Raw genomic sequence first — 25,335 nt, 5'->3', positions numbered from 1 at the left:
TAATGTGTGATTCTATATAAGTACTGACAAATAGTTTTCGGCAGTGAAGATCCAAAAAGTGTTTGATTCTAGACAGTTGATAGATATTTTTTGATACATGTTTGCACAACAGAGAAATATGATGTGACCATGACAAATTATTATCGATAGTGATGCCAAGGATTTTATGGTGGTCAACTTCTTCAATCTTGTCACCTTTGATGAAAATAGGCGGACAGTTTATGGATATATTTTGACGTTTTTGTCTTGTTGTGATTATTAGGAATTTTGTTTTTTTAGGATGGAGACACATGTGGTTTAGTTCGGACCATTCAATCAATTGGTCAATACTTTCCTGAAGAGAAAGAGATACGATACATAGGTTAGTATGACTAGTATGAATGGTGGTGTCATCAGCAAACATTTCACATGGTGTCTTGATAGATAAGGGTAGGTCATTAATATATGCAGAAAATAAGATAGGTCCCAAAACAGAACCTTGAGGTACACCATAGTTAATTCGTAATAACATTGATTTTGAACCATTTGTGGACACAAGTTTTTTTCTTTCAGAGAGAAAAGATGAGATAAGTTCTAATGTATTCAAAGACAAACCATAAATCTTTAGTTTTTTCAGGAGGAGAGAATGATCAATCACATCAAAAGCCTTCATAAAGTCGACAACAAGAGCTCCAGTAATTTCGTTATTATTAATGTTAGTGAGCCATTGATCTACTAAATTTGTTAGTGCAGAATGACATGAGTGATTAGCTCTGAATCCAGACTGATTTGGATGGAACAAGTCAAAATTATTAAAATGCTTAAGAATATGTTTATTTATATGATTTTCCAGGGTTTTGATAATATTGGCAAAATAGAAATTGGTCTGTAGTTTGATGGTTCAGAGCGATCACCATTCTTATATACAGGAATAACTTCAGCAGTTTTGAGCGTTTTGGGAATCTTATTTTTTGTAATACTTAAATTATATATGTATGTGAGGGATTCTGCTATTATAGGAGCTGAGAGTTTTAATATTTTTCCGTCTATGCCATCAAGACCTCTTGTACTAGTTTGTTTTAAATGGATCAGAGCATTATAAACTTCATGTACACATATCAAAGGAATATCTAATGTGGATGAAATATTTTTTGATTGACAGAATTTTAACAGAGCATCTAAAGAGTTAAGGTTTGATTTGTCTGATTTTATAATTGAAGTAGCTATGTTACAGAAATGTGAGTTAAGTCTATCTGTGGATATGTCTGTGAGTGATGTAATTTGTGTGGCTCTATTCTTATTTTTCAACTGATTTATGGCTTTCCACAAAGACTTACTATCAGACTTAGAAGTGATCAACTTTTGAAAACATTTCTTTTTCGCTAAACGTTTCATGTTATTTACTGCATTTCTTTGCTTTTGAAAATCTTCTCGGGTTCCAGTTGATAAAAGAAAATCTCTGAAATCGATGGCGTCTTCTATGTCTCCCGTTATCCAAGGCTTTTTCAGACTGGTTTTTAGTTTTGAATGGGGTGTGTTTGTTGCAAATGTTGAGGAAATTATGATACCATATTTCAAATGCTTCATCTGGATCAGTAAACTGATAAACGAGAGACATAGGAGAGTTCATCAGGTCCATCAAGAATGAATCAGGGTCAAGGGGGGTTCGTGCTGAATAAACAGCGCAAAGCGATGTTCGAACATGGTTGGATATCATAGTCAGTGACTTTGGTAGTGTACACACCTCAGGTCACCTTAACTTGAGTCCCAGAAAAGACGACATTTTTTAAATTTGTGTCCGAACTGCCAAACATAATTTGTCGAAAGGCGATTTCTTTAAAATCCGAATTTTAGAAATTGAAAAGCCGGGATAAAGACAGGGAATGTTAGGAACTTTCATAGATCTATTTTATGATCGTAAATCAATGGAATATGGATTCTTAAGATAGAATTGCCCCGTTTCTAGCACTCAACCTTCAGTTCGATAAACACACTTTTTTTTTTTCGTCGAAACAGTGTTTCCGTCCACCATCTTATTCAAACATACATTTATAGTGTTGATCAAAGCATCTGTAACAGCAAAAATTGATGGTGCTTCCTGTCACTCTCTTTTTAGAATTTGCCTGAGGTGGTCATTTAAAGGGGTCATTTCTGCAAGTTAGTGCCCCTTAATCCATAATTAACATTCAATAATAGCACTGTTATGCGTAACACTGGGACAATTCTTAAAAAGATTGAGTATTTGTGAAATCAGGAAATTTAAACGTGATTTGAAAGTTTCTTTTTACTTCATGAATTCCTTTCTTCTTCTCCTCCTCTTTGTTCTTCTTCTTCTCCTCCTCCTCCACTTTCCTCTTATCTGTTGTTGCCCATCCACTGCGCTGTTCCAGTGCCATTATCCCCATGCTGCTCATTGAGTCCTAACCATGGTCACATGTCTCGCTTGGTACAAAAATACACTTTTTAAAAGACGTTATCATTTGTGTGTGTGTGTGTGTGTCTTTTTTACCCCAGGACTGTTATCGTTATGACCTACTATGGCATCTCTCTGAATGTGGGCAACCTTGGTGGAAGTCTGCGCATCAACTTCTTTGTGTCCACCACAGTGGAGATGATAGGTTACGTGCTGGGCTGGGTGTTGCTGGATAGGCTGGGAAGGAAGCGCTCTCACTGCTGTTTCATGCTGACAGCTGGTCTGGCCTGTCTGGCTACCATACTGACTGTGTCCTTTGGAGGCCAAGGTATTACACTGTTTTGTCCTTTAGTTTTAGTGATAAATAATAAAGAACATGTTTGTTAGGAACATGGTGTTAATTGAATACATAAGACAAAACTGTCAACATGGTTAGAATCCCATTTGTCATAAATCAATATTTTCAAGTTATCATTTTTCATGTCCTGCGAAGTTTGATATATATATATATATATATATATATATATATATATATATACTACTTAATCCCTTATTTGATGGGTTTCTGAGTCACTGTATTTTTACTTGTCTGTCTCTGTGACTGTCTGCCTTTGTGTTATGAGAAAGGTGACGTGTGTTCAGTTTATAATCATAAAGATGCACCACTACTTTATATTGTTGGAAAATGCAGCCCTGCCACTGAAAAAAAAATGCACAGTTGGCTAGAAGGTAACAAAAAACAATAAAAATAAACAAGCAAACAAACACTAACACAACAAGAGGCAAAGCCTTCAAGACTCACTTGTGCTTTGCGCTTTATCCAGTAAAGGAATCATGAGGAGAGAAAAAAAATTCTAAAAAAATCTTTGAAAAGTACTCTGTTTTAAATATGATATATAAGATAAGCTTATAAGATAAGGAATGTGAGTGGGATCGACCCACGCATGTTCAGTTCCGATGCAAGCAGACTAATCCCCAAGGCTGCAGCACATTTGACGTCAAATTGTTGACGTTTTCTTCTTCATGCGATGAATAGACGTGATTGTGGTGGACGTAATAACGTGTTTAAATCATGTTTTTTTGTGTGTTTTATTATAATTCGATTGTTTTTTTTTAGACGGGCGCCATAGCCGAGTGGTTAAAGCGTTGGACTTTTGATCTGAGGGTCCCGGGTTCGAATCACGGTGACGGCGCCTGGTGGGTAAAGGGTGGAGATTTTTACGATCTCCCAGGTCAACATATGTGCAGACCTGCCAGTGCCTGAACCCCCTTCGTGTGTATACGCAAGCATAAGATCAAATACGCACGTTAAAGATCCTGTAATCTATGTCAGCATTCGGTGGGTTATGGAAACAAGAACATACCAAGCATGCACACCCCCGAAAACGGAATATGGCTGCCTACATGGCGGGGTAAAAACGGTCATACACGTAAAAAGCCCACTCGCGTATATACGAGTGAACGTGGGAGTTGAAGCCCACGAACGCAGAAGAAGAAGATTGGTTTGTTTTTTTTTTTTTTCATATCGTCGGTAAAAGAGACGTTGCCATCTCCTTTAAGCACAACGCAACACATTGTAGATCTCCATATCTGCACAAACCAGTCTACAACAGGCTGAATGAAACGATTGATTCCATTTTTCTTTTATGTTCATTCCAGTTAATTCAGTGCCCACTTTAGAATATTTATATGCAGTAAACACGTCGATGGTGTAATTAGTATCATTTAAGTGTTCTGTCCAGAATTTGTGTTTCTTTCCTTTTAATTGTGAACAAGAAACACGAGGTCATGTCGTCTTCGAAAACGACCTGCATTCTAGACAGGAAAACACGTTGAAAGCGGTTTTTAGAATTTTCGGATTCCGGAGCAGATCTCAACGAAATAATCCGTTAATGATTCAGAAAAACGGCTTAATTCGGGAGACTTTGCAACCTGTTATTGGTATGACTGTGAAGATTTTTTTTCATACTATGTTTAAACTAATTTTGGTATTGGGAGACAAAGTATTTCCAGAGAAAATGGCAACGTTAAGGTTTACCACGAACACACAGCCAACCGAACACTGGGTTAAAACATAGACTCTGTTCACACAAGTGAGTAAAAAAAATATTGCGTTTATATGTAGACATTCCAGGTGGATCGTATTGTATGTCTATTGTATACAGCCTTTCAAAATAGTCGGAAAGCAGAGGAAACTACTTTGTATTAATCTTTCCAAAGCATATGACCCAGACAAATGAACCAGGATATTGAAGATGTTAAGCAGAGCTGGTATGTCTTTTGTATATCTAAATACTATGAATGCACTATGATAATGATAATAATAATTATTATTATGTTGATGGTGTGCTCAAAATGTAAAAAATGATGTATTAAACATGCATTGAAACACTAAAACGATAGCTTCCTTACATGTAAGATACATATAAATATCCAAAACCATACACAACTAAAACCACAGTACCTGTACTTAAAAAGTCAATCTCTCTCTCCCTCCCTGTCCTCTATACAACAGCTCAACAAAATATATCTATAACGTGTCATCGATGTCTCACCAAGTACAGCTGAATTAGTTATTGCTTGATTATTATGAAGTCCATATGGACTTCAAATGCTAATTGACCGTGTTCTAAAGGTGTTAACTGATCTCAGCCTTCAAATCACAGAAGAAAGTGGATGGAGGGGGAGAGCGAATAGGGGACGGGGGTCCGTATCTGAGTAATCATGACAATTCCGTATGGTGTTCTTGTAAACAGAGATATTGATTTGAGTTTCACTATCACAGCATGAGTCCCTGATAAAAACCTAACAACTGGCTATGAATGCGAAATGAGCACTGTTCGATGTTAAATCTAGAACCGTCTGAATAGGGGAATTTAGTCAGAACTATATTCATTCAAAAGGTTTAACCAATCCTTTTGCATTTTTGTACCTGGAGCGTTCTGGAAGAAATGTTCCAGTGGAGCCTGTGCATTTATTCGCAGGAAAAATATTTATTTCTTTATTTGTACTCCATTCGAAATGTTCTCTGGTGACCTCTTGAGACAGACAGTTTATATAATTGTTATATCTAGTCTTCACTTGTTCCTGAAATATTCTTAGATTGTGCATTAAAAACATGATCTACAGACATCCTTATCAGACTCCGTTTCTTCATAAGTGATCTTAGAGTAATTAATAATGGATATGTTTGAGAAGATACCAGTTTCAACGATGATTGCCCATTTTATCCGAGGCCGGAGGAAAATGGATTTCACGTTTCCAGCGTAAAATGCACGATGCTTAGAGGTCACATATTATTTAAAATACATACATTTAGATAGCAAAATGTGAAAGTATAATTCAACCCAATTCAATTCAAAAGCACGTCTATAATCAAATATAGAAAAGAAAATATATCTCAAAATCTTTCACACGCTGCTGTCATGGTGACCTCAGTTCCGAATTCCCCTCCACTTCCATGCTTGTGGTGGGTTCCTGTAAAGGTCTCTGGTGCTAAAGGATTCATGGAGGACTGTATTTGGAGGGACGTGGTGACAGCCTCCACTCCAGGGAACACTCACTCAGTCTTGTTCTGCAAGTAAGCGATTACTGTTGTCAGCAGGAGGCGTAGCAGGTGGTTTCTCTGTGTGGGGAATTAGAACAGATGCTTCTGAGCACCATCAAAGAGACTCATTGGTGTTCCATCTGGAGTGTAGCCTCCTTGTGACCTGACATTGATTGTTGCCTACTGACTGCTGACGCTGGGACTGCAGCAGAACAACCTGGGTGTGCTTGTCTGTAGGGGGCTAAGAATGAGAACGCCACTCAAACGTCAAAGCAGGTCAAAGCAAAAATGAAATATCGTATATCTGTATACTGGCCATAGGTCAAGATTATTCACCATTATTTATTGCTCTCTGTGTCTCTCTGTCTGTCTCTCTGTACACACACACACACACACACACACACACACACATATATATATATATATATATATATATATATACATATACATATACATATACAGATAGAGAGAGAGAGAGAGAGAGAGAGAGAGGTGTCTTTTCTGACTCAAGTCCCGAAAGAAGATAAGATAAGATAAGAATAACTTTTCTCCAACTGGAGAAATTTGGTCAGGTGCATTATCACAACAAAGACAAGTACACAACATGGGGACCATAACTGTAAACGTCAACAACAGCTTTTACGAATATTACGAAGATACAAAAGTAAAAAATATCACATATACCGTTTCATACATACATCCACACACTGCAGGTAATAACTAGTATCCTTAATGTAAAAACAGAAAGAATTAAGAAACATTATTTGAATATAATTATAAACATAGCCTGCTATACTGCACATTGATTATAATAGACAGATAAGATAAGAATAAAGATAAATTGCGGAAAACCCGCAACCAGATAATCGGCACACACCCGCACCCACTCACCCCACACACACGGATTACTTGATTAAACAAGAGTAATAAACATATGTTCTCAAATAAAAGTATTTCACATATTCGCTTTTAAACAGATGGTCATGCAGAAAGTGTCATTAGCAACCACCAACCATACACACCACACGACAAATATGGGTCAGATCTGTTTCCTTTAATGATGAATGTGCAGCCCAATAGCATGGCAGGTAAGCTGAAACGGCGAAGAACTGAAACATAAACAAAAAGATACTTAGTTTCCAAAACACAAATGCTAACATCAGAAAATAATGAAAGTCAGATCCGTTGTGCCACCGCACACCAAAAACATTGAAAGAGCGCGACGTCACATTGTGCTTTTCAAAGATGTCGTACACCGAAAATTATAACAATTATTTCCACGGAAAAGACGTGACTTTTGATACTACAGTACATAAAAATGAACACGGCTTCAAAAACTGTGTGTTAAAATACTATTACGATAGCAAAGAAAGGTTAAGCTTTTGGAAGAACCCAGAAATTTACAAATCTACATGCCAAATCAATTTGTTGTCTCAGTTGGGATCAGATCTAAAAATATGATCGACCGGATGCGATAGAAAATCACTTACTATGTCAAAAATATCAATAATCTGCACTTGACATCAATGCAACAACAAAAATAGATTATCTACTTCATGATGCAAACAAAGAGAAAAGGCTTACTTAATGTGAACTGAAGGGATTTGAAGTCGGAATGTTTGGAAGAGCGACCAGGCTCTTAAAAGACGATATAAACAGGAGCTAAAAATGACAAATAAATTTTCTGGAGACAGAACACACACACACACACACACACACACACACACTCTGTCTCTCTCTTTGTCTCTCTTTGTGTGTGTCTCTCTCTCTCTGAGCGCGTTGGGTTACGCTGCTGGTCAGGCATCTGTTTGGCAGATGTGGTGTAGCGTATATGGATTTGTCCGAACGCAGTGACGCCTCCTTGAGCTACTGATGCTGATACTGATACTCTCTCAAGCATCACTCAAGGCCTAACTAATGTGTTGGGTTATGCTGCTGTCAGGAATGTTCCTAACAGAGGTGGTGTATATGGATTATTTGCCCTAATGCAGTGACGCCTTCTTGAAAAACTGAAACTCTCCCTCTCGCTCGCTCGCTCTCTCTCTCTCCCTCCCTCCCTCCCTCTCTCTCCCTGCCTCCCCCTCTCTCTTTCTTTCTCACTATGCACTGCAAGTAAACAAAACAATCTAAAACTGAATGAACGATGAATTACTCCTCATATTCTGATGATGACAATGATGACGATGATGGTGTTGTGATGGTGATGGTGGTGGTGATGATGGGAATACATGTTTAAATTGCGTGCAGAGGAATTCAAAGGATAGATGAGTTAATATTTTTTTTGAAAATCTTTATGTTTAAATGGTGTGCAAAGGAATTCAAAAGATAGATGAGTCCAGTGATTTTTGAAAATCTTTACTGAATTCATGTTTTTTGCTGAACTGTGTTTTAGCCAAAGAACGTTGCCATAGCAATGTTAATGGTGACCAGTTAAATTTCACATTTCTCTACATGGCCACAGTGTCATAGATTAACGTGATGTTGTCAGAAGATATGTTTTACAAACAGTGACGTGATCTGATTATTGGTGACAGACCAGATTCATGGCACTCACCTGTTGAGTTTGAATGGAAGGATGTTTATTGTTGCAATGATGTCGACAGACATGTGGTTGACAATTTTAATGTTGAAGAACGTATTTTTGTTCTGACGATTGTATGGCTCGATATACAGAAGAACAGCCGTCTCAAGAGATCTTAATGTGATGGACTCAGGGTAAGGGTAGGGTTGGAGTGGAGTGGAGATAGGGATAAGTAGGACAGGGGATAAGGGTATGGTTGGAGTGGAATGAGGAATAGTAGAAGATAGCAGGTTCTCGTGCAGGTAGGAGCATATGAAAGCGGACGCCCTTTCAATTGTTTATTTACTACAGCTATTACACGAAAACAGTGCCTGCAAGACACAAACAAATAAAAGCCATAAATACAATGTCAACGTTGCATGTACGTATAACAATGAGCATACATGAGGCAAAGACCAAGACTGGTGGAGTACCTGCATCAACAAAGTATAAAGGAGGGAACCAAAACCAAACCGAAACACAAAAACCATATGCTACAATACATGAACACCAGAAGCACCATAAGTGGGAAGTCAGTCATTCATGGATGTGGGTAACATGGAGCATACACAGTGCTGTGCCTACCTCTGGGTTTGGTATTTGCCCAAAACAACTATATGCACTCCCTTTGTCAAGTAACATTAATACTAACATACCTTATAGTAAATAATAACAACATAATTATCAAAATACAACAAACTCATCCTACCAACTCCAAATGGGAAATCAAACCTCAAACTTAGTACATAAAATATTTAACATATAATTTATAAAATATACTCACTATCAAGTACACATACACAGTAAACTCATAAAAGCAACATGTCTGTTATTCTTCACCTGGTCCCCAAGACCATGCAACTAAAGGGCTAGGGTTATACTTAATTAGTAAAGTAACCAAACAACCTAATTCATGGAAAACTATTTCAGCTGTATTAAATTTAAAGCGACTCAAATGAATCAATCATCATGTGGCACTATACCGGAGTATGCTGTATAGGAGAAAGCATAATAACTGAGCTGGAAAGACTAATGCTTGGTCTGGACTAAGCCACAGCATAAAAATAATGCATACATGTGAAAACCAAACAATGACAGCCAAAGACTTTCCTAATACATTTAAACAGTGCAGTTACAGTGGTTGTGGCTAAGCTGATTGACTAGATGTACACTGACAGTTTAGATTAGGAAAAGCTCATACCGTGTCAAAGTGACTCAAATGAATCAGTTTATCATGTAGCACTATACGGGAATAAGCCGTATAGGAGAGAGCATGATAACTAACTTACAATTAACAGACTGATACATATCAGGTCGTTTTAACCAATAACTGATATTAATCAAACACTATCTTGTAATCACCTCAACAGAATACTACACACATCTTAAGAGTACTGAGCACACTGTTGCAGTACAACCGAGATCAGCATGTAAGATAATACCTGAATAGTAAACAAGATGGAGAATCAGTGGCTTAGATATAATACTGGCAACCTGATAGACCAGAGAGTAAGTGAAGCACCATCATGGCTTAACCATTAAGTGGTGAATGAACTTACACAAGTTATCTGTTGCATCAAAGCCAAATATGAGCATAGCTAAGCTTGCGCTCAACATTTAAATCGTCTCCGCTGAAGCGGGGATAAGTAACCTAACCTTCAGTGACAGCAGATGAGAGAGAATGAGTCATCCCCTAGAACATTCTGGAACAGACTATCTTGTGTCCCGAGACGTCATTGACTGACGTAAAAAGAATCAAATGGAATACTTCTACGGACATATGACGACATGGCGATTTTCTAGATCAATCATAGCCGAGCTGTGCCTAACATGTCAAAGCCGTAACTAAACAAAGAATTAACTGAACAAAGCAACAACTGAACATACTTATATGAACACAAGTACTGTGTCGAAGGATACCTTTCACAAGTCAACACATTCTACACAATAGTACTTACAGCCATACGTAGCGAGATGTTGCTGTTGTGGGAACGACACTGACCACTACACGGCAAGAGACAAAGAGAGCAGGTGCTGACCGCGGCTGGCTCGGGTGTGGAAGTGACCACTCATCACCGCTCGGCCAATTTATACAAATTAGGCGAACTACAAAGACAATCACGTGGGCTGCAAACCAGATCGTCACTAATCTGAAGAAATCTGATGAGAACTGTGCTTGTTACAAGGTGTTCAGTGACAGATTTCTAGATGATTACTGAACCGATTTGCATCGGATAAGTTGCAAAAGAAAGAGCTCAACGCCTACTTTATAATGAGTGTAAAATGAAGTGTTGATTATTTAAGATGAATTTATAATCTTAATTTAAGTCACCTGAACAGGGTCAGTTTTAACGAGCTCGTCGCTGAAAATTACAAACTGCGTTAAATCAGTTTCACGTAGGCTAACATAAATGGAACAGACTTAAAGATGGAACTGCGACGATACTGCCAGTATATAATACTTGTAGTTTACTGATCTGACAAAAGAGCTATTAATTAAATACTGTGGAACAGAAACACAAGTTTGCTCTCAGCCAATGACGTATCGCGACGCGACACTGGTCGAGCAGTCAGCAGGTGGTCTGGCCAGGACAAAATGATGTAAGCAGAGTGACGTCACATATTCTGTGCAAGGGTTAGGAGGGAAAACGTCGTCTGCTCTGGCTTGTGCGTGAATAGTGTTGGAGCAAGCATAGCGTGCTTGGTCACATTAAGAAAAAATAGAAAAAAAAACTTACGTTTAAGAAGGAAAATAATGTAACCATTTATAACGCACAAAGACAAATTGATTCGATCAAATAAGATTAACAAAACTGAGACAAACATTTTACGACCTGGAACAATTTTCGCAAACAATCAGGTCAGTTTACATACATGTAATATAAAAAAAAAAATTTAAAAAAAAAAAAAATCATAAATAATAACACCACTATTCAGTAATGGTCCCACTTTTTTTCTTTCTTTTTTTTAAAATATGCATTGTATGTTTCAAGCAAAAACCAAAATTTCCTGTAGCTTTTGTTGATTTCAGAAAGGCTTTTGACTCAGTGAAAAGAAATGTGCTTTCAGCGATTTTGAGGGAAACGGTGTTAAAGGTCAACTCTGGTACGCGCTAAGAGGTGTTTATGATAATGTGCTGGCTTGTGCAAATGATAAATGTTGCTATTCTGATTATTTCAACAAGGTTGCCAACTAAGGCCTCAGTTGTTTTCTGTTTTTTTATTGATAAATTAGCTATTGACTGTCCAGATCAGTCTAACATAGTATCCACTTTGTTCCTGGTGCTATACAAATATTTTCTTGATATTCTCTGAAGGTAATATTTCATTGTCTGATTTCGTTGTTGGACGACTGAAGTATTTAAAAAGGGAATCAGACAGACTGTGCTTGGCAGTTTACTTTGACAAGACAAATATTGGTGTATTTAGAAGGGAGAGACACTTGGCAAGCAGGGAAAAAGTGGATCAGTTTGGAGGAAGATGTTAAGGTAATAAACTCGGATGGATGGAATCATTTTTATAACAAAAATTGAGTATCAGTACTGCTTTGTCTGAGACCTGCAGAAAGGGGAGGAAAGGTTTTACAGAAATAAAAAAGTCACACACAACCCACAAGCACGCACTAGAGGAAGACTTCAATGGAGGGTGAGGGACATAAGGGAAGTGTAAAGGGTGGGATGAGACAGACAAAGGACTATGCTTTGTCACATCCAAAGGCCATTTTGAACAGGTGGGTTTTAAGTTTTCCTTTGAAAGAGGACAGAGTTGGTGTGTGTGTGTGTGTGTGTGTGTATGTGTGTGTGTGTGTGTGTGAACTTGAGGAGGGGGAAGGGGGTTGGATAGGGATGGCTGCGCCTTGGCGCTCGAAACGTTGCGCGAGTCTGAGCGTGCGTGACTTAATTTATGTTTGATTGAAATCTTACATGCGTGTGTAGTTTAAATGATCATTCAAATTATTTAAGATGTGTTCTCAGCTGTGTCTTGTTCTTTCTCATCCCCTTGTCTGAAGGGCGTTATAATGCTAATTTGATGATAATAACCTTGTCATTGTCATTGTATCTCTCTCTCGGTCTGTGTGTATCTTTCTCTCCCTGTTTAAATGGCGTTATTCTTATTACTGGTTTGTTTTTTTGTTTGTTTGTTTGTTTTTTTGTTTTTGTTTTTGCAACACATGCGTGCTTATTCAAATTCAGTTTCTTATTGCTTAATCCTTATCTAACATATGTTAATTTTCATGTCTAGTACTCTCTCTCTCTCTCTCTCTCTCTCTCTCTCTCTCTCTCTCTCTCTCTCTCTCTTTCTCCCCTCTCCGGTGTCTCTCTCTCTGTGTCACTTTCTCTCGCTCTACCCCCCTTAAATTTTCTCCTCTTCATTCTCATCTACCTAAGTATTGTTGTAAATGCCAAATTACCATTTATGTAATGGTGATTATAATGTGCACGCTGTATTGATTAAATAAATTTCCCCCTTTGTTTCATTTCTGTTTCCCCTTCAAGCACTGGATGAAAAAAAAGCAGTGTCTTGCTTACAATATTACCATCAGAAAATAAAATGTATTCAGTTCAATTCAATTCTCCCTCTCTCTGTGTCTCTCTCACACTGAAAGAATCCTCCTTATTTTCACAGAGTTACAGTGGATCACAACAGCTCTGGCCATGCTGGGAAAGCTGGGAATTTCTGGGTCCTTCACAGCTATATATCTCATCACTGCTGAGATCTTCCCCACAGTTATCCGTAACTTTGGTATGGGCTGCAGCTCGGGGTTTGGAAGAATTGGCAGTATTGTGTCACCCTATGTAGCAGACCTGGTAGGTACTGTGATTGGTTAACACAACTTGTGATATCACTGCATGTAAAGACTGTAAATTAGTAATCTTGTGTCACAGAGTGCAGGCTTTCTGCATGATTTAAAATGTCATTCTATGTAAGGTCCTAATTAATTACATGTTTACACAAACAGGTATGTAAAGCAAATTAACAAATAAACGAACAATTTAGAAAAATGAACGAATGGAATAAATGAATGAATGAAAAGACGCAATGTACCTGTTCGTTGACTGGCCCCTCAGCGTGGTTTCCCAAACTACAAAATCTTCACAAACACAATGACAGGGAATTCTGGTATTAAAACCTACCGCTTTCCAAAATAACTCCCCACCTTTTCACCCCTACTCCATTTTGGCGTTTTGTCTACGTGTATTCATTTATAAGTTTTGTCTTCAGTCCCTTTGTTTCCGAGTTATCATGAATACCTATTTTTGAAAGTTGGGTGTGAAAGTGATTCGATTTGTCTCTGCACATTTATTTTTTTTAATGTTTTCTTATAGTTATTATTATTGTTGTTGTAGCTGTTAAATACACTGGCCTGATGGTGTTGCACATCAGTCATAATCTTTTTACATTAAATTATGTTCCGAGGCAGTTCAGATACTGACTCATAACATCACAAATTAGTAGGTGCATACGATTTCTTTGTGAGTCGTCTTCTGTCCTCAGTTTTATGCATTTGCAATTCCCTCAGAAAAGTTAAGATGTGACTGCTACGCGTTTCATTCACTGTTATCTTATCTCATTTCCCCCAACCTGAAACATTCGGCATCTCTCCAGGCCCTGTATGTCGGAGGACGGTTTGGCCGTGCTTTGCCGCTGGTTATCTTTGGGGGACTTGCTCTTCTGGCTGGACTGTCGGCACTTTACTTGCCGGAAACCTTGAACCGTACGCTGCCAGACACACTGGTAGATGCCGTCAACTTGGTGAAGTAAGTCCCATGCTATATAAATCAAACTTGATGATGCTATTTATGGAACAATAGACATTATTTCAATTTACTATTCTAAACTAAGAACAATGCAAGTAATAATGTTTCCAGTTTGCAAAACAAAACAGTCATTTCTACACACACACAAAAAACAACAACATTGACACACATCATCTGAGAAGTAGTAGGTGATCATTTTGCAGGTTTCGTGAGATAAATATGTCATGAATCAACTGATTGTTACAAAATGTGGTTGTTTTCAAGTCTCACGTGTGACAGCACGTTTGAAACTGTGTTAAATTGAAAAATAGAATAGAATAAGAGAATGCACCATCTGTTGGTCCTGTATTGGAACTGGATATTATCGACAACTATATACTTCATCGAACGGTAAACGCCAGTGTTTATTTGGGAGGGGTGGTGCATGGTTGACATTCAAGGATGGCTGATGCCAGGAACTAGCAATGGTATTCTAATCCTTTCCCAAGGTATGGAAGTATTATGGCAATAAAAAGGTAAATTTAATAATAATAATATATTTTATTTTCATATAGTGCTATAATACAATCATAAGCAAGCTCTAAGCGCTTTACAATCCAGTACCTAAAGTGAAACAAGAAAGCATATAAAAAGTAGTAGAAACATAAAACAGAATCATTGATATTATAAAAGCACAATGCATAAAACTCACAAAGTAAAATTCTATCAATACTGCAACTGTTAAACTCCAGCACTCACGCTAACACACGCACACACACACACACACACATGATTAAACGGCTGAGATGACAGCAATTTTTGCTTAAAATACATGCATGTAAAAAGGAACATAACTGTAATCTGCATGCCACATATTTTGTAAAGATTGTAAAATAAAATTTTGGATAGAAAAGGTAAAAGGGGTAAAAATCGGGTAATTCTCCCTTTCGAACCACACCACCACCATCCATCTACTCACCCTGATTCTCTCTACTCTCCCATCACACACACTCACATTGCCATGGGCCTGGGACAACAGCACTATTTGAGTTATGACAAGTATTTTTTAAAGAGATAAGTTTTAAGATTTGCTTTAAAGGTAGATAGATTAGTTGTTTGTTTGAGAGCAATAGACAGAGAATTCCAAGGTGTTGGGCCGAAGACGGAAAATGACCTCTTTCCACAGGAGTTAAGGAAGTATCGGGGAACAGTTAGCTGGGAGGAATCAAGAGATCTCAATGTTCTGTTTGGCAAGTACAGGTTAACAAGCTCAGAAAGATATGAGGGTGTGGTATCAAAATTCAGGCACTGAAAGCATAGACAGGCAACTTTATATTCAATTCTGGCTTGAACAGGCAACCAATGAAGAGTCCGCAGGAGAGCAGTAGCACTGTCTCTCCTCGACTTTTAAAGGACGAGTCGAGCTGCACTGTTCTGTATTTTCTGGAGCTTGTAGAGTTTATCACTGGGAAGGCCAGCTAAGACAGAATCACAAGAATCTAGGCGGGATAAAATGAAGGCAACAGCAAGTTTGTTGGCGGCATCAACAGACAGGAAGGGGCGGATTTTACTAATCTTACGAAGCTTAAAGTAAAGAACTTTACACAGGTGGTTCAAATGAGTTTCCATCGTGAGGGATGAATCGAGGTAAAAACCAAGATTGCGGACAGACACGGCGGGCGCGGGTGCGCGCGCGCGCGCGCGCGCACGCACACACACACACACACACACACACACACACACACACTACACAAAAACTTAACACACACACACACACACACACACACACACACACACACACACACACATGTTGGCTTACATACACATACAAATAATATAAGACTAATTTATGACTTAATCACTTATTTAGAATCAAGACATCTACCTGGACTTTTACTATGCTTAAACTTTGAAAAAGCCTTCGACTCGCTGGATTGGAATTTCTTGTTTAAAACTTTGAGAGCATATGGTTTTGGTGATAGTATATGTGGATGGATACAAACCTTTTATAAAAACATAAAATCGACTGTAATAGTCAATGGTCAAACTTCAGAATGGTTCCTTATCGAAAGGGGCTGTAGACAAAGTGATCCACTTTCTCCATATCTGTTTATATTATGTGTAGAAATATTAGCAATTATGATCAGGGAAGATGAAGAAATAAAAGATATAAACATTGATGATAATATAAAATATGTCAATTCGCTGATGATGCACAGCTGATGAATATTGGGGATGCTAAATCTTTTGAAAGATCTATTCATCAAGTAGAAGAGTTTGGTACGTTTTCAGGCCTGTTCATGAATGCACAAAAACACAAGCTATATTGCTAGAAAATAAAAAGAATTTAAAAATAAAACATATGCAGCATTTAAACATTAAATGGAACCCATATAAATTTAAGATACTGGGAATATGGTTTATAAATGATATCAAAGACTGCAAAAATATTAATTATGCAGAGAAATTATCTGAAATGAAGGCCCTATTTAAGATATGGGTAAAAAGAAACATTTCTTCCGAATTCCGAATCCTCCAGATAATTATATAAATAATTGTCAGAAAATGTGTTTTCAGTTCGTATGGGATAGCAAACGAGACAAGATAAGTAGAAAGACAGCAATAAAATGTATCAAGAAAGGAGGTTTAAACATTACAGATATAAGAAAATATATTGAAGCACTGAAATTAACTTGGTTAAGAAAGTTTAGAACTACAAAACACAAATGGAAAAACATTGCAATGGAAATGTTTCCATTTCTAAATGAAATAGAAAAATATGGAACTGTTTATGCACTGCTTAAAAGTAACACTAATTTATTTTGGAAACACACTTTTATGGCATATAGGGAATTTTCATGTCAGTGGAAGCCCAAATCAATAATATATCTTCAGTCAGAACCAGTTTTCTATAACGATAAATTATAAAACCTGGATTGATAAAGGGGTTTATTGTGTTTCACATTTTCTAGACAACAATGGAAGATTTCTTACCCAAAATGACTTCACCAGAAGATATGAAATAATGTACATTTCTTGGCTTACAACGGTTGTTTGAAAGCAATTAAGAATTATTGTCAGCGGATAGAACTTAGTATGCTAACAAACCAAAGTACACAGGATATACCATGGGCATTAAAAGTAATCTACTCAGTATCTAAGGGATCACGTGCAAACTACGATGTTTTGACATCTGATAATATAATTCCAAATGCTTGTTACAAATGGTCTGAGAAAATGGGAACAAATATATGTTGGGAAAAGGTTTTTATTAAAATTCATAAAATAGAAGAAATAAAATTGAAATGGCTACAACTTCGCACAATACACAGAATCATCGGAACAAATGTAATTTTAAAAGAAATGGGAACAGTAAACAGTAATAATTGTGACTTTTGCTTAGAAGCTAAAGATGGTATTGAGCATTTTTCCTGGCGATGCGATCACTCTAAAAAATTTTTTGGATAAATTTAGCAGATTTACTCAAAACAAAATGTACAATGTGTGCAAATTTAAAGTTTAACAAGCATATAATACTTTTTGGTTTCCATATGGATATAGTTAATGACCAAGTTCTTGATTTGATAATCCTCCTGGGGAAGATGTATATATATAAATGTAAATTAAATAAATGTCTACCAAATATTCACTCATTTCAAAATTATATCACCTCAAGATACAAAATAGAAGAATATAATGCAATGATCACATGTAAAATACACAGTTTCAAGAGAAAATGGCTACCATATTTACCTTTGCTTGAAAACAATATATGAGACGCTTATTAACAGTTAAGATACTCAAACATGTAAATCTCCATGATGCTTTTTGACTCACTTGTGTAAACAAAGTGAGTCTATGTTTTAACCCAGTGTTCGGTTGTCTGTGTGTGTGTGTGTCTGTGTGTCCGTGGTAAACTTTAACATTGACATTTTCTCTGCAAATACTTTGTCAGTTGACACCAAATTAGGCATAAAAATAGGAAAATTTCACTTCTTTCCAGTCATCTTGTTTAAAACAATATTGCACCCCTGGGATGGGCACAAAAAAATAAAAAATGAAGCCTAATTATATGCAAACTGCATTTACTGTTATATTTTTTGTATTCTCTAAACTTGGCACTTTGATCTGATATTCTGACACAACAACAAGAGCAGTCATTATTGTCATTTTTTGTTCAAACAGGAACCTCTTTTGCTAAGCATGGAAGTTTTATTTATTTTGCAAACGTTTTGGTGCAGAAAGTTAAAAAGGGAAATTACTCCGTAATTAATGCTAAGGGACTTAATTTGCTTTAAACTGATCTTTCTCATCTTAAACATTGCATTTTGAAATTATGCTCAGTACATAAAAAGCTTGTGTGTTTTACTCTCAGTGTACAGGGCTTTCACTATGTTCATTCGCCCAAGTGGTCTTTTTCGGAAAATACTAAAATCAATATGATGAGTGGACTTTATAGATCTATTGGCTGAGCCCTGAAGGTCATGGGCAAAAATCAGTTGCATACACATATTTATACACATTCAAAGCGTGTGCTCATATTCTTCGCGAACGCGAACGACGCCATTTTGTTTCAAGTTGTTGACCTGCCCGTTCAATCCTATATTCAATGGACAATACATGATAACATGTGATGGAAAGTTACTGGATTATGCCCCAAACTGTCATAAAAATATCCACAGAATCAGTCGGAATTCACAGTTAAAAATTGTAAACCATGCGAGTTGATCACGCTGAAACGAAAAAATTTCCAGTCTTGACTTTTCTCAAAATGAAGTCCTATTCACTTCTTGCGACGTTTAGAAGTACTTGTACTTGGCTCTACATGCTTTTAGTTTAACAAAATATTAAAGTTTCCTATCAACTTTAAAACTATAAAACTACCATGAACATAAAAGAGAAATTGAATCGACCGTGTCGTACTACATTCCCGGCGGGTGTAACTAAACTTGTACATCTATCTAAATCTAGTGAAAATGGCTAAATATTGCAGTGTGATTGCAGCGATAGCCATTAAAAAGAATTTTTTTTATTGCCCTTAAAGATTTTTTTAATGCCCAAGATACACAAAAATAATATGATTTAAACAGCGTTCTCACTGCGAATACCGCAATTGATTTATCGCCCTTTAAAAAAGTATGTTAAAATGTTAAATTTTAGAACGTCAGTTAAGGAGCCACGATAGTGTAAGGATAAGGCAGTTTTTTCTCACCCGAACACGCGGGTTCAAATCTGGTTAGGACTTTTTTTTTCTTTTCTTTTTTAACGCGAAGCTTTATAATAACAAATACAGAACACATTTTAACGATTAGATTTTTTTTTTTTTTAAAGTGTATCACAAGTGAGTCTTGAAGGCCTTGCCTCTCTTGTTTCAAATGTTTTGTTTTGGGGTGAAGAAATTAAGCATTGTGTAATGTTATATGGAAATTATTTACTTCGGGTGGAATGGTATGTTTTGTTTGTTTGTTTGTGTCTTTTTTGTTGTTGTTGTTGTTGTTTTTGGGGGGAGGGTGGAGGGGGGGGGGTTGTTGGTGTGTGTGGTTTTGTTGTTGTTTAGTTTTTGTTTTTTGAGGATATATTCAAATGACATATACTTGAGTTGCAGTTCCTATTTTCACTATTATGTACGTCGTCATGCCTTATGTTTCATTTATCATGTACTCTTTCTTTTCCTATTTATGTATTTAATTGATGTATCTAAGTACTTATGTTCAATATATATGTGTGTAATCAGAATTGAAATTTAAAAAAAAATTTAAAGAAAGAAATTAAAGTACACAGAAAACAATGAGAGAAGAAGCGAGTGACAGGCAGCAAAAAGTAAGAAGGGGACAAAAAAAAAAAAGGGGGGGGGGGGAGAAAAATAAAAAAAGAAAGAAAATCTCCTCACTGATCAACGCAAACCGTAGCACAAGACCGTGGGGAGGGGGCGGGGGGGGGGAACAACAACAGGCAATACATCTTTGTACATTGTTCCCCTTTCTTCATCTCACCCTCTCCACTACTAACCCTCCTCCTTCTTATCCCTTACCCCACCCCCCACCCACCCATCCTCACCTACACCCCTATCATCTCCCCTTCTGCGATCCCAAGAGTTTATGACACTGATGGATGACGATAACGGTGATGGTTTATGAAGCCGTTAATCTTCAGAATGGTTGCCAAGTACGGCAACGCAGCGAACTTCTTTCCATCCTTTCCCATCGTCGTTCTCGGACGCACCCTCTCAACTGACGTGGTACATCGATTAGTGTCACGTTACGGGCTGATTGATGAATGGTCGGATTTAGGTTCGAACCCTTTTACCATGCTTATGATACGTTATTCTGTGGGGTTTTTTTTGTTCATGTTCGAGCTCAGACAGAGACACAGACTGAGAAAGACAACGAGATACAGACGGGGAGAGAACGGAGGTTGGGGGTCGGGGGCGCGGGGGGGGGGAGAGCGGGGGTGGGGGGGGGGTGGAGAGAGAAAGACGATACAATCGAGTATTGCACACTTAACTCATGCAGCACTGAGAGTTTTGTGATTTTTTATCTTTTTTTTCTGTTTTTTGTTTGGGTTTTGGGGTTGTTGTTGTTTTTTTAAAATCCAACACTGCAGGTGTCTGTATCTCACAAGCCCGGTGGACAGCAGAATGGTAAGAAAAAAGGAAAATGTAGGTCACAGCAGCGTGAAATATTCTCTGTAGTGATATAAAAAAAATTTATTTTGATGAATGGCCCCGGGTTCACTTTGTACTCTCTCTCTCTCTCTCTCTGTCACACACACACACACACACACTCTCTCTCTCTCTCTCTCTGACACATACACACACACACTCTCTCTCTCTCTCTCTCTCTCTCTCCCCTCTCCAATTACATTACGCTGTAAGCGATATTTACTTTTCAGTGCATTATCATTGCTGTTGTTATCATTATCAATATTATCATTGTTGTTGTCGTTATCAGTGGTAGTTGTAGTGATAGAAGTAATTTTTTTTTGGTTACTTGTTTTGTTTAGTTTTGCCTTGCACTTCAACTTTCTTTTCATTATCAGATATTGTGTGTATTTTCGCCATTGCGTTTGTTGTTTGTGACACATGAAAGAGCACGATATAAGCTCACCCTTAAAAAAAGAGAAAAAAAGGAAAAAAAAAAAAAGATTGTGGACAGAACTAGAAAAAGAAATTTCTATGCCAGAACAAATGATAGACGTTGTATTTATCTGCTTGAGCTTATTTTTATAATCAGTCAACATGAGTTCTCTTTTGTTGTCATTCATTTTTAGTTTGTTTTGTTTCATCCACTTTGCTACATTTTCTATACCAGTTTTAAATTTAGAAGCTAAACATGGAATTTCAGATGGAATAGTAGAATCATGCGGTTGAGAATCGTCAGCAAACAGGTGATAGTGAAGTACAGACTGTTGGATGATCAAACTTAGACGTTGTGTGTACATTGTAAAGAGAACAGGTCCCAGGACGGAACCTTGTGGTACCCCATATCTGAGCACAGACGGAACAGACTGGTTTCCATTTATAAGGACAGGGTGTGTGCGACCTGATAAGTAGGAATGAAACCATTTCAAAACAGTACCATTGAGTCCGAACACAGCACACAACCTTCTGACCATAATGTCATGGTCTATCGTGTCAAATGCTGCAGAAAGGTCCAGCAGTGACAGAATGGATACCTTGCCTGCATCAGATGCTAGCAACAGGTCATTGACCACACGTAATAAGGCCGTTTCCGTGCTATGTCCCTTTCTGTACGCAGAAATGCCCGCTTCATGCATCAACACAAATAACAAATTTGATTCACTTGTTTATGTCATTCAAGAATTCATATTGACAAATGACAGTTTTCTACAGTATTTTATTGATGAAACTGGAAATATTTCTAAATGTTGATCATAGATCGCGAGAAATTTGAATATTTTGATCACATGTTTTTCCATTGAATACTTTTTCATTATTTGCTTGAACCGATATGTGTTCTGACGAAATCACAGCTAACTGATTTGGGCTTCAAACCATTAACAGTTACAAAGACCTCATTTTCAGTTACTGTGAAGTACCGCAACAGTACTAACATTCTTGTAGTCTTCAAAGAGGTTATGTATGTCACAATATAATCTGAAAATGTGTACTTTTTTCAAGAAAACACTAAGATATCTGTTTCCAATTAATATATAATATGCATGCTTGCACATGAGGACAAATGTATATGTGAGTGTTCTTTAGGGATTTTTTTTTTTTTTTTTTTTTTTGTGAAGAGGGGTTTCATGCATCTTCCTCTGAATTTTGTTTTCAATCTTCTCCACAGAAACCCCCATGAGAAGAAAGAAGAAAAAGAGATGAACGTGAATGAAGAACTTGAGGAGAAAGAGCCGTGCCAAAGTTCTCTTTTACCAGAAACCACATCAGTTTGAATTGTGCCCCCACCACTTCCAAACATGCCTAGAATAGTTTTTAACTTCCTGTCTATCCTTTTGTTTGTCTCTGTAGCTCTAAAAAATATCTGATTTAACCAATATATGGCATAATTTTGTAGTTTTCTTGATTTTTCTGTCTTACAAGTACCGTTTTAAACACATCCACGTGGTTAAAAGACGTGATTTTGGTGTCCAGGATGTTTTAGAAGCACAATTATTGGCATCGCCACATGAGACCGCTAGATTCGAAAGGCCACAGGCTTAGGTTACATGAACAACAAAAAGACAAACGAAGAGTGAAAGAACATTTGAAGCTTCTCCTTTTTTTCCTTTTCTTTTTCTGCGTAAACAAACATTTTATGCACATTGAGATGACTAATTAGGATTTTCACACATCAGAAGACCAGATACTTGAATTTGATTTTTTTTAAATAGAAAATTGGTGTCGTAACTTGGTTACCATGTGGGAAACAAACGCTGTTCTATTAATGGTCAGTACCGTGTCTGCTGTTTCAGTTCGAATCTGCCGTTAGGACTTTTTTTTTCTTTTTCTTTTAACCCAAAGCTTTATAATAACAAATACAGAACACATTTTAACGGTTAGATTTTTTTTAAAGTGTATCACAAGTGAGTCTTGAAGGCCTTGCCTCTCTTGTTCTCTTATTTTCTGAGGGCAGGATGCAAAAAGGCTATGTACCCTCAATAAAGTTCATTTTAGCATGACTTGACAGACGGGTGTACGCGTGTGTTGAACTATCAGTACATGGCTCGGCATCTTGTGTTCATGGGTCGGTGAATGCCTGCAGTGGTGAAAGGGAACTTCGCCACTGGGTAAACGTGTAACTGACTTCGCTGGTTGCTGTAAATCTGTGTGTGTGTGTGTGTGTGTGTGTGTGTGTGTGTATGAGTGAGAGAGAGTGTGTGTGTGTGCGTGTGCGTGAGTGTGTGTGTGTGTGTAACTACACCAGTCAGACACAGAAAGAACATAGAGAGAGAAGAGAAGCAGACATATTGACAAACAGGCAAGCAACATACAAATAAACAGCAGACAGAAAAAGACATACAAGAGCACTCACTCCCCCACCAGCCACCCACCCCCCTCCTTCTACCACCCCCCACGCCCCACCCCACCCCCTACACCCACACACACCTCAATAACTTAAATTGCAATAATCCGTAAAAAAACAAACATGCTATCAAAATATAACCTATGCACTTGCGTGGTGGGGTCTTGCATCACTGCACTGAATGTCAGACACAATGAACAGCGCAGACGCAAATTGCACATCCAAGTTCGGCATACACGTACACACACACACACACACACACACACACACACTACCTTGTTTAAATCAGGCATTTCTTTTTAAGTCATAAGCTGAACGATATTTTTTTAAATGATTAAATTTCAGTAAATATTCCACATAAAAGAATATTTGGCCATATGAAACCTCATGCGGAGTGTGTGTGTTGTGTTTAATGTGACAAACCATAGATTGAAGGAAAGTATTAATGTTTATTCACATGGTTGTTCATAGATATCATACACAAAATGATAGGGACATGGCACAAAGGATTGTGAAAATAGAAATGATCAGTTTCCTCGGCATCTTTTCTCCAGCACGTTCTCACAAACTATCTATATATGATTCAGATCAGGGGTTTTTGTCCAGGAATTTGCGTTTTCCCCCCATGTGTTTAATAAGTCACTGGTGCTGACTGGCTGGTGACATCTTAACAATTTGTCTTGAACTGTCAGGCAGTCTAATTATTCATTTGTTGTAGACAATTTAGATGAATAAACTGGGTGTATGGGTTCTGCAGCATTGTCGTACATATTGATGCCACTGTGGAAAAATAAGGACCATGCATGCAAAAACAATGAGCTGTCTGTCCCTCAGCTTGTTCAGGACACAATCCACACTGCTGAAGCCAGACGTCTGCTTCTCAGCTCCTTCCTTCCACAGACCACTTCAGTCGGCCTGGCTCTCGCTGATGGCTTCAGACACACTTTCAAACGTCACGGGGTCTGCGGACGACTCGGTCACTTCTAAGGTCTGGCTGCTGGTCAGATCCGCGGTTTCTTCTGTGGAGATAGGTTGAGTTGTGGGATCGAGAGAGTATCAATATATTAATGATAACAATGATGATGATACTACTACTAATAATAATAGAAATCGACAACTTCTACGTTCGTAAGCTGCAACTCCCACGTTCACTCGTATGTCCACGAGTGGGCTTTTTACGTGTATGACTGTTTTTACCCCGCCATGTAGGCAGCCACACTCCGTTTTCGGGGGAAGATTATGATAACTCAAAAAATATATTTAAAAAATAAAATAAAATAATAGTAATAACAAAAAGAAGACTAACAATAACAATAAAAACACTACTACTGCTGCTGCTACTACTACTCCTACTACTACTACCACACACACACACACACACACACACACACACACACACACACACACACACACACACACACACAGACGAATGTAAATTATACATCAAAGCCAAGTACATGCATTAGCACAGTAGAGCTGACAAGTAAGAATGAACAGCCGCATCATGAAAATCATCATCGCCACTCACATCACACTTATACCAAACTCCTCCTCTAAGCACTCCCCTGCCCCTTTTTCACCCTCCGTACCCAACAATTCAACGCTTAACCCCAACAC

The 25,335-nt window shown here is 37.7% G+C and overlaps 1 protein-coding gene across 2 annotated transcripts in view; it reads left to right on the top strand.

The window, feature by feature from the left end:
- The window catches only part of LOC143279372 (organic cation transporter protein-like), a 33,952-nt gene extending 10,575 nt beyond the window's left edge, over positions 1–23,377 (top strand). For both annotated transcript variants that reach the window (XM_076583398.1, XM_076583399.1), the window contains exons 8-11: positions 2,494–2,720; positions 13,125–13,306; positions 14,106–14,257; positions 22,543–23,377. In XM_076583398.1, coding sequence (XP_076439513.1) covers positions 2,494–2,720; positions 13,125–13,306; positions 14,106–14,257; positions 22,543–22,648 — 667 coding nt within the window. In that variant the 3' untranslated portion in view covers positions 22,649–23,377. The remainder of the gene's footprint in view (positions 1–2,493; positions 2,721–13,124; positions 13,307–14,105; positions 14,258–22,542) is intronic.
- Positions 23,378–25,335: the final 1,958 nt, after the last annotated feature.

Source organism: Babylonia areolata, chromosome 2 (genome assembly GCF_041734735.1).
Source record: "Babylonia areolata isolate BAREFJ2019XMU chromosome 2, ASM4173473v1, whole genome shotgun sequence".
In the NCBI taxonomy this organism is placed as follows: Eukaryota; Metazoa; Mollusca; class Gastropoda; order Neogastropoda; family Buccinidae; genus Babylonia; species Babylonia areolata.
The sequence above is the reverse complement of the archived record's forward strand: the minus strand, read 5'-3'. Positions and strand labels throughout refer to the sequence as shown.